The sequence below is a fragment of the Bos mutus genome, chromosome 24 (genome assembly GCF_027580195.1).
Source record: "Bos mutus isolate GX-2022 chromosome 24, NWIPB_WYAK_1.1, whole genome shotgun sequence".
Taxonomy (NCBI): Eukaryota; Metazoa; Chordata; class Mammalia; order Artiodactyla; family Bovidae; genus Bos; species Bos mutus.
Window position 1 is genome coordinate 37,511,003 of NC_091640.1, and position 10,627 is coordinate 37,521,629.

The 10,627-nt window shown below is 41.4% G+C and overlaps 1 protein-coding gene across 3 annotated transcripts; it reads left to right on the forward strand.

Annotated features, from left to right (window-relative positions):
- The first annotated feature begins 430 nt into the window (after positions 1 to 430).
- Positions 431 to 10,270, forward strand: LOC102269444 (myosin regulatory light polypeptide 9). 3 transcript variants are annotated; one of them, XM_005893648.3, is made up of 5 exons: positions 516 to 588; positions 1,879 to 2,029; positions 6,181 to 6,379; positions 6,859 to 7,020; positions 9,766 to 10,270. In XM_005893648.3, the coding sequence occupies exons 3-5, from the start codon at positions 6,196 to 6,198 to the stop codon at positions 9,936 to 9,938; spliced, it is 519 nt and encodes a 172-aa protein (XP_005893710.1). In that variant the 5' UTR covers positions 516 to 588; positions 1,879 to 2,029; positions 6,181 to 6,195; the 3' UTR covers positions 9,939 to 10,270. The 3 variants fall into 3 exon arrangements, with proteins under 3 accessions (XP_014333022.1, XP_005893710.1, XP_005893709.1); XM_014477536.2 differs by lacking the exon at positions 1,879 to 2,029 and having other exon boundaries at positions 431 to 588; XM_005893647.3 differs by lacking the exons at positions 516 to 588; positions 1,879 to 2,029 and adding an exon at positions 5,293 to 5,439.
- The last annotated feature ends 357 nt before the right edge of the window (positions 10,271 to 10,627 follow it).

The window sequence follows — 10,627 nt, forward strand, 5'->3', positions numbered from 1 at the left end:
GCCTCCCCACTCACCCTGAGGAGAGCCCCCTGCGCATGCGCAGAACCGCTCGGCGGCTCGGGCGGGGCGCTTGAGGGTGGGGCGAAGGCCAGCCCTGTGGGCCGCGAAGCCCTCTCCGCGATTTCCCTACAAGGACTTGGGTCGCCGAGCCCCGCCCCCGGCCGGGCCCTGGAATGTGCGGAGGGGCAAACCCACAAGATAGACTCAACCATTTGCGAACAGAAAGGGGGGATGGAACAGTTTACACTGTAAGAAGAGGTGTGAAAAAGACGGAAACTCAGTCATCAGACCTGGAGAATCATTACCTTTCTACTATGTTCTAAGCTTCCCTCTCGACACGTCCTTTCCGTGCACTCGGTCAAAATTGCGCCCTCTGAGCACACCGGCAACCCCCCCGCCCCCCCCGCCCCGTGGCCCTGCCAGGCTCACACTGTTAGCCGAGAATGGTGACTCCCTTCCTTCCGGTCCGCTAAGCAAAGGCCGGAAGTGTCGGTTTGTAGCGTCTCTGGGAGTGGAAGGGAGTTGGTAGGGGGAGCTGAGGCAGCGAGAAGGTTCCTGAAACTCTCGGATTCTCGCGGCTGAGTTAGGGTGAGTAATGCTCGCGGTCGGCCGCGGGAGGCCCGTCCGAGGTGCATCCCCACGGGGCGGCTGGGGTTGGCGGGGTGGTCAGCAGCGCTCCCGGGGGCGCACCTGGGCAGGTGTGCGTGCGAGTTCCTGGGTTTCGAGCCCACGGGCCGCTCCGGCGCCGAAGGCCGCGGCCGGAAGCGGCCCGGACGCCAGCTTCACTCTTTTGCCCAAACTTGGAGCTCGGGAAGTGTGGTTTAGCCTGCTGGCGCCGCGAGCTTGGGCGGCAGCCGGCCTGCGAAACCCGAGCCCCGCGGAGCTGACGCTGGGACTAAGTTTAATTTCTAACGTAAACTTGCCCGATTCCAGAGAGTTTGCGCAAAAACTCTAGCTTGGTGCGGTCCCCGGACGCCCGCCCGCTGCAGCTGTTATTGCCCCTGTGTGGCTACGTTTAGTGGGAATAACCACCTCAGATTAGCAACTTCAGTTTAGTATCCACTTTTGTAATTGGAATGTTTTGATTTTTAAGTGATAGTTGGACAAACAGGAGTTTGGGGTTTAGTTTGAGGCTTCAGGAAAACTCCCAAAAAACTGTTACTCTGCGGCGGAGCCTCCGAGTTAAGTCCGTTTCTCAAAGTGTTTACTTTCAAAGTAGCTGAATTGATTTATCAAAGAGTGTATCATTTCTTTACAGAACTTTGAAACAGAAATAAGCGTTCAGTTGAGATTTTAACTTAAGTGCAGAAAGTTGTACATCTAAAGGTGGAGAAAATGAGTGATTCTTAAAATTACTACTATTTGTTTCATTGTTCTGGAAGGCCTTTGATGAAAACCTAGCCAGAAAAACTTTAAAAAGTGAGGCTTTTCTGGCTAGTGAACCTGGACAACGAATTGCCTTTGTCAAGTGCTGAGGACATTTTGGGTGTGGCAGTCTTAGAGGACTAATCCTACCTTCAACCGGAAGTTTGCTTAGGAATTGAAAACTTGGTTAAGTTGGAACGGAAACACCCCTGAAAATGTACTTTTAAAAAACTGTGGTTAGCGCCAAAAAAGTACATAAACTTAGCTTGTAAAAAAAGAAAAGTACATTGATTAAATGAGACAGTAGATTTGGTCTGGATTTGCAAAGTAGATGTTATGTACCATCTCATTAGCAAGTGTTTCCCAAGATGGGAGTTTTTCATTAAAGAACATATATTTCCAGAATACTATCAATTGTAGTGTCCTGTATAAAGTCTTCATATTAGTTTACATTTATTACCACTATAAATGCTGGACTCTAGAATTCTAACTGGAGTATTCTGGGCTTCCCAGGTGGCTCTAGTGGTAAAGAACCCACCCACCAATGCAGAAGACGTAATAGACGCGAGTTCGATCCCTGGGTCGGGAAGATCCCCTGGAGGGGGTCGGGAAGATCCCCTGGAGGAGGGCGGGGCAGCCCATTCCAGTGTACGGAATTCTCGAGGCAAGAATACTGAAGTGATTTGCCATTTCCGTGTGTGTGCGCGTGCGCGCACTCTCGAGGCTCTTCAGAATGGAAATCTAGAGGCAAGAATACTGAAGTGTTTTGCCATTTCCGTGTGTGTGTGTGTGTGTGTGTGTGTGTGTGTGTGTGTGCGCGCGCGCACACTCTCGAGGCTCTTCAGAATGGAAATCTAGAGGCAAGAATACTGAAGTGATTTGCCATTTCCGTGTGTGTGCGCGTGTGTGTGCGCGTGCGCGCACTCTCGAGGCTCTTCAGAATGGAAATCTAGAGGCAAGAATACTGAAGTGTTTTGCCATTTCCGTGTGCGTGTGCGTGTGCGTGGCGCGCGTATGCGTGCGTACTCTCCAGGCTCCTCAGAATGGAATTCTCGAGGCAAGAATACTGAAGTGATTTGCCATTTCTTCCTCCAGGGGATCTTCCCGACCCAGGGACTGATCCCGCATCTCCTCTGTCTACTGCATTGCAGGCAAATTTTTTACTGCTGAACCACTGGGGAAGCCAATATTGATATGGGTTAATCCCATTTTATAAATGAAACCAGAGTATTTAGAAATTGTGAAAAATCTTCTTGTTGCCCTTGGTGTGTGGGGAAAGCCTCTTAGTGGATCTTTATTTTTCATTTCGCCCATCACTTAATCCAGTCTTTCTTCCTGACATGGTTTGTATCCATCCTTTTGTCATAACCCTGAATGATTCTCTTCCTATTTGATCCAGCTAGAAGGATAAATCCAGAAATTCATTACCACCAGCACTCCCCTTCCCTGATTAAGACAAGGTTATGTTCCTTCGAGTCTGTAAACTGATTCTCCTTAACAACCCTTGAACTGTTTTCATTCACTTTTTCTCATGATTCTGAAATCCTTGTGAATTTCATAGACGTTGACTCGGTAAGTCCCAGGGTTTTCAAGTTCCATACAACACAGAGCCCTTCACACCAAAGATCTTTCATTAAATGCTTCAAAAGTAAATTCTAGACTGAGCTGATGATGAGTGAAGACATAGCTTGGAAACCGTGGGTGCCTGCATAGCAATCTTCCCCCTTGTACATAAATAATACTTACATTGATGTGTAAAATATTTTCAGTTTTCTTTTTCCCTAGCCTAGTTGCGCATTTGCTGAAGGCTTGTTATATGAAGAGAGTTACAGGCTGACTTGTTTGGGGAAAATAAAAGTGGACAGCATACCTGAATCATAGCAAGGAGGACAGTGACAGTATCTAAAGTGATTGGCTCCTTGGGATCATAATGCTGTTTCTCATTTGGCTCCCTCTCCACCCCAGTCAAGTGGATCAGGTGATAATCTGCCAGCAGTACCAGAGATCCAGATTTCATCCCTGGGTTGGGAATTGGAGAAGGGAAAGGCTACCCACTCCAATGTGCTTGCCTGGAGAATTCCATGGACAGAGGAGCCTGGAGGGCTACAGTCCATGGGATCTCAAAGAGTGGGACACAACTGAGCGACTCACACACACTACCACCAGAGTTGATGGTAGTGACTGAAGTACCCATACTTTCAGTTTGGTAAGGGGAAAAAAAATAGCCTTTCCTTATTTTGAAATAACTTGACAGCAAAGCTGAATTCTCTATCTCTGAAAGGATGCAGATTTCTGGTGGGAGAATAACACAGATCAGAATCCAACTCCTTGAAAAAGTAAAGGTCCATGTAGTAACTTGCCCAGTGTTATACTACCAAATTTTGATAGCATTAACTACCCTAATTTGTCAGAATTAAGACTGACATTTAAATTTCTTAATTCTAAGGATGTCTTGTAGCTTTTAGGGTTTTTCAAGTTCTTTCCCCTACCTTTCCCCCCACCTACCCACAAAAAACTTTCAGAAACAAAGAACTTTTCTGAAGTCATAGTATTTGATAATCATGTACCACCTTTGAGTTATTTTTCATTTTTGTTACACATTGTTTTAACTTGAGAGTCATACTTTTGGAATGAAAACTATGTAACTCAAATAAGTTGAACCAATCATCTCATTTCTTCACAGTTGCCTCCCCAACTATATTTAAGTTCTTCAAAGAGAGCACACGTACCTTAACATTTCTTAATTCTTAAATAATAATCAGCATTCGTGACGTTTGATGCACATGAACGTAATTCTGCTGATCATATTAATGGTTGATGATTAAGGATCAAATGAGCTAAAGAAAAACTCTGAGGGTATTGTCAGTGCTGACCCCAAAAATACCTTTATAACTTTAAAAAATCTTACAATGTATTCACATATTTAAAGAATACATGGGAAAAAAAAAAAGAATACATGATTAAAATGACTGATTTTAATTAAATGCATGATTAAAAGAAAGACTAGGAAATGTATCAAAATTCTAGAATGAGAGTGTGTGTTACTTTATAATCTAACCTAAGTATTTTTAAAAGATACTTAGAGAAACGATACTAAATTGAGTATTATGAGGTCTTGTAGGTTTAAAAAATCAGTTGTTATCAACCATTTGACCTGTCTTTTTCATCTGTTTCTTTGTTCTTAAAACAACTGATATTTGTGCATAGTTAAGGGTAATACAGTGTTGTCAAACAAAATAGACTATTTTTAAACATATGCTTTGTTTTGCAAAGACAGGGGCATACCTAAAATACTAAAGAGATGTGGACTGGTAAATATGTGCCACTCAACCACTAACCCAAATCCTGGAGTCCATTTAGGAGAGGAAGAAATAATATATGCTATAACTACTTGTTTTTAAACTACTATTTAGATTAGAGGGGGGAATTACAGCTCTCTGTAGTTTAGATAATAACATCTAGAGGTGTTATAAAATGAAAATATCACGAAAGAGTAATTAAAGGAAATTTGGAAACCAGGGAGGAGCATATATCCTAACTTCTATGTCAAGTAGGGTATAGCTTACCAGCAGCACATTCCAGTGCATGGCAGGAGTGCTATATTTGATGAATTGGAATTTGTGACTCTCCTTCGTGGAATTTCCTTCTAAAAATCTGAGAATAGAGTTAAGCTTTAAAAAAAAAAAATCAGGCACAGTCAGAGCTTTTCTAATTATTTCCGTAATTGAATGTAGTCTGGCTGGTGTGGTGTAATCAAGGAAAGAATGTAAGAAATAAGTTTTAAAACTCATATGAAGCATTGTGTCCTAAGTTCACTTCGCAGTACTGACATCTAGGTAGTTCATTCTCTGCGATCCACAGGCTTATTTTTAGAGCAAGGGCATAGTGTTTTGCTACATCATAGCTAAATGTTGTTTTCAGATCGTAAGCTTTAAAACTGTTGTCCTGGTCAGAGTGTGAAATCAGTAGTGCCTATTTTAGACCTGCTTGAGAGAATATAACTGATTACAGTGTCTTAGTCTTGTGGGTTAGAGGTTTTGCTGACTGCCCTCGCTACCTCAGCTCTGAAGGATGGTATGGTAAAATTTTATTGTCTGATGACTGTGGGATTTTTAACTTCAAACAAATTGCTTATAGTCTTAAAAGATTTAGTGTTGAAAGGGAATTATTAGACGTTATTTTTATTTTCAACTTAAGTTTTACGGGGAGAAATTTAGATTATTAGAGAGCAAAGGTAGTTTCCATATCTCTTAAAATGCTTTCCAAAACTTCTTAAAAACTAAATTGCTTTAAAAATTTTGTATTGTGCTCTGGTTTTTGTTTAGAGGACTTAATCACTTCAGATGATTTGGCTTAGGAGATGAGTTAATGTTCGTCAGTACTGAATAACACTGAGGTATAGAACTGGCAGTTTTTCTCCAGCGTCCTGACGTCTTTTGTTTCTTGTTTTCTATATTGTTATTAAGCTAATGGATTGAATTGTTATCAGTCCTTAATCAGCTTTCCAGTAGTACTGGGGACAGGAAATCTTGTTGATAATGCCCTGAGCTTTGAATTAATGTTGGTGGTAAGTTGGAACTTGAAATTAGTGACAGACTGTTTACTACTAAGGATGAGTGAATTCAAAAGATGAATCTGGTTTTCCTCTTTTTAGATTGATCCTCTGAGTAATGGTATCAATTAGTTGACAGATTTTTGCCAAGTGATACTGTCTTGTGAAATAGTTTTTAAACCCATCTCTCAGTGGCTCAAATACCTCTGGAAGGTTGGTTCAATTTAGTTTTTGCTATTTCTTGTATTTCTCCTCTTTGTTAGGATTCAACTGCCACCATGTCGAGCAAAAGAGCAAAGACCAAGACCACCAAGAAGCGCCCCCAGCGCGCGACCTCCAACGTGTTCGCCATGTTTGACCAGTCCCAGATTCAGGAGTTCAAGGAGGCCTTCAACATGATCGACCAGAACAGGGATGGGTTCATTGACAAGGAAGACTTGCATGACATGCTTGCTTCCCTGGGTGATTATCAGTTTTAATATTAATAAATCAGACAATTTCTAAAACAACCTTTTCTATTTATTTCTGAAGTCTTAAAAGTTTTGTGAAGCCAATCTAATGATGTTACAGTTCACTAAGATTCAAAATCTGGAGCATTGTTTCCCAAAGTAAGGTCCTTGGACCACCTGCAGATTTCTGGCCAAGTCTCAGAATCAGGCTGGAGACCAGCTGCGTTTGTGTGTTTGTGCATGAACGCGTGTGCTGCACTCTGATCGTGATTATGAAAGCAGTGTTATTCCTCCTGACTTCCCAGTGGAATAGCACAGGGTCTCCAGACTCTTAATATAGATCCTTTTCACCGAGAAGACTTTTTTCCAAATAGTTTTACTGTCTTGAACACAAATAGCAAAACTGTATAAATGATCGTCTGTCATGTCAAAATGTTTACCATGATGCATTTTGTGATGTGATTAAAATTATGACCCTCTGTTTTTGTTTAGGAAAAAATCCAACTGATGAGTATCTGGATGCCATGATGAACGAGGCTCCAGGTCCCATAAATTTTACCATGTTTCTCACAATGTTTGGTGAAAAGTTAAATGGCACAGATCCAGAAGATGTCATCAGAAATGCTTTTGCTTGCTTTGATGAAGAAGCAACTGGTAAGTCTGAGGTAACCTTTAATTACCAACTGATTATTGTTTGGTTATAGCAGCTAAAATATATAATAACTTGAAACATGACAACATGTAACACCCTCAGGTTTATACCAGACCTGTTTTGGGGGACAGGTTTCACCTGTGGCATGTTAGGCACTCACTTCACTGCCTCTGCCCTTAAATATTTAATTTACAATTTACTAGGTGAATTTGGAACTTTTTTAGGAAACTTCTGTTACTCCTTTACTAGAATAATTCCACAGGGTTTAGGCACTCAGTAAGTGTGTCAAATGAATATCTTTTACAGGAGCAATTTTGGAAAAAATTGTAGATTACTGTAGGTGGTGGTGTTAGTACGGTCCTATGTTGGTTTATCAGGTACCTCTCTGCTCTGAGATTGTTTAGATCTGGTATCTGGAATCAGGTGCTCTGGTTTCATAATCCTCTTCTGAAATCAGCTGTCTGATTTCAGGCAACTTCTCTAAGGCTCTTATTGGTAAGATGGACCATAATATTTCCTGCCTCATGTGGTTGTTGTGAAGATTAAATGAGGGAATGAGATAGTAGCTTACTGCCTGCATAGAGTGGACTCTCAAAGAAACCCGAAAGGCTAGCTACATGAATGCCTGCTCTTTTGGCAGAAATGTATATAAGAGAAAAAAAATAAGGGGGTAACTCACATGGCAAGATTTTTAAGAAGGAAGGCACACCCTTTGGTTACACAGTGTTTGGACTGGTTTAAACAGCCTACTTGTAGTGTGTGGGGATGGAAGCACAGTCTCTCCACTCTGACTTTGAAGGCGTCCCACGATAGGGCCTCGTCTGGCCTATTCAAGTAGACCACCCTCTTGACTCTTGCATCATCTTTACAACCTCGTTCCAGTCTCCATGCATTGTTGCCTGGACTTACCTCCGCCATTTCTGCCTCTGCCTTCCTCCTCAGATCACCTCCTTCCCCTTGAAATCAAAAACTCTGAACAGTTATTTCTGGAACCGGTAGAAGAAGGGCAGGCAGAAGAGACTTTTTTTCTTGCCAAAAACTTTTGTGTATTAAATTTTTTTTTTAAACAGTGAACATGTGTTATTTTTTTAGTGGAAGGGAATAAAACCATTAAAGTGTCTTAACTGTTCTTCAGAGTCATCTCAGTGGTCACATTCTTAAGAGAGCCTTAGCTGCATTTTTATACTGTTTTCTCCTGGCCTCTGGGAAAACTTGAGAAGCTCTCGCTTCTTTCCACCGTAGTTTATGTATGTCTCTGCTGGCACATACCCTTCCTGAGCTTATGCTTTAGCTGTGTGCTTGTTTCCAGTCATCAGTCTCTCCCGGCTCTCTGGATAAGGGCTGTGCATCTTCAACAGCATCATGTTCCCCTCTTTGTAACCCTCCCAGCTCCTATCACAGTCCCTGCACATAGTTGATTAGTTTACATGATGGTTGAATGACTTGCCTAAAGAGGAGGATTTATTTCTACAATCTAAAAGTCTAAGATTGGGAGAACTTTTTTTTTTTTTTTTTAATCTAGGGTTGAGTTAGTCAAAAAACCCATAAATTTAGAGTTTCTTTTGTGAACTGACCTTACACGTTAAACTTATTTTATAGGAAATATATCAGTGTTTTAGCTTAATTTCACACACACAAAGAAGTAGTTGTAAAATAGAAACTTTATGAATTTCAAAAATCTCTGTGCTTGAATTGTCATTTAATACCTTTGGGTTACTGCAGGAGTGGGTCTCGATCATGATTGCTCATGGAAATTACTGTTTAAACTAGTCCAATGGAAATTACTTAGGGAGCTATTTTAAGTATCAGTGTCAGGGCTGGCCTCTGGGGTTGTTTTGAGCTCCCTGGGTGATTCTGATGTGCAGTCAGGTTTCATGAGACCCCTACTTGCACAGGTCCAAAGTAGAGAATGTTTCTCTCTGCTCACTGTTAGCGCTCCAGTGCCTATCCCAGTGTCTGTGACATAGTTAATCCTCAACTATCTACTCAGTGGTTTTGCACTGAGCCTAACCATATTTGTTACTGAATCTAAAATTAGACTTGTTTTTAAAAATTTGTTTAATCTCATTTTGTGTATTTTAAAAAGGTAAAGTGAAGTGCCTGAAGTGTAACATACCTTGTTAAAACTGGACCTCACAACTTTAGTATTCTTTCCACTGAAGCATTTTACTGATATTTATGATGATTTTAGGGCTTCCCAGGTGGTTGAATGGTAAAGAATGCACCTGCCAAGCAGGAGTCATGGGTTTGATCTCTCAGTCTGGAAGATTCCCTGGAGAAGGAAATGGCAATCCACTCCAGTATTCCTGCCTGGGAAATCCCATGGACAGAGGGAGGGCTACAGTCCATGGGGTCGCAAAGGGTTGGACATGACTTAGTGCCTAAATAAGAACAAGATGATTTTAGTGTATTTGCTTGTAGAAGAAGTGTGATCATAGATGGTATGTTGAGGAAGCATCATACTTCATACTTTCTGGTTAGGCACAGGATTAGTTGTTGTTACCAAGAGATCAGGAGGTTATTGTTGGGTGCGGTCAGTAGAGCAGAGAAGGTTAATGTCACTAAGCAACAGAGCATTTTCTAGGCAGCTGTGCTGAGGCTGGCTTAGTCATGTCAAGACTATATTTCATACATTTGCATGCTTATAGTCCTTAACGTAAACCCTGTGCTTGGTCAAGTGGTAGATGCTCCTTGTAATTATTCCTCAGAGGAGTGTCTCTTCTGATCTCCATTTCTTTATTCTTCAGGCACCATTCAGGAGGATTACCTGAGAGAACTGCTGACCACAATGGGAGACCGGTTTACAGATGAGGAAGTGGACGAGCTGTACAGAGAAGCACCTATTGACAAAAAGGGGAATTTCAATTACATCGAGTTCACACGCATCCTTAAGCATGGAGCGAAAGACAAAGACGACTAAAAAGAACTTCAAACTCCAGCCAAACGTTCCTTGTTGCCACTCTGGGTATTTCTGAGACTTTCTCTTAGAGCCTGTTGCATGCCCTTAGCTTTACAGCTTCTGCCTTTCTTTTGTATTTATTCTCAGCCATTTGGGGCACATGCATCTCTATAATCAGACTGGATATGGGACTTCTTGTCATTTTAAGAGTAGAAAATAGGGTAATTTAACTTACCAGCTGCCGTCTACCCTCCCCGCCCCCAGTAACTGCAGTCTACAGAGTCAATATATTTTTTCAGAGAAGGTTATTCACTCAATTTTTTCTGAACCATAATTAAACTTTATGATAAAAACTTCCTTGTTTAAAACTTTTTTATTTACCAAAACTGACTTCTATTGGTCTTGATGCATCATCTAAAGAAGAGTAGTGAGGCAAATCCTAGACAATGGTATGGTTCTTATACTCCCCTTATTCCTTCCAGGTCTCCTAACAGTTCTATTTCCTCTACTCAGTCTTCCCCCCTTCTCAAAAAAAAATCCAATTTTTAACTGCCTTTATGGAATTTTCTGCACTTTGCATTTTAAAAAACTTCCTATAGAATTTGCATATATATATTATATATGATAGCTTTGGTAGCTTTAAATCCTAAAGTTCAATATTGGACCTGCCAGCATCCCTCCAAATCTGTTCTAAGCTTTTTGTACATTCC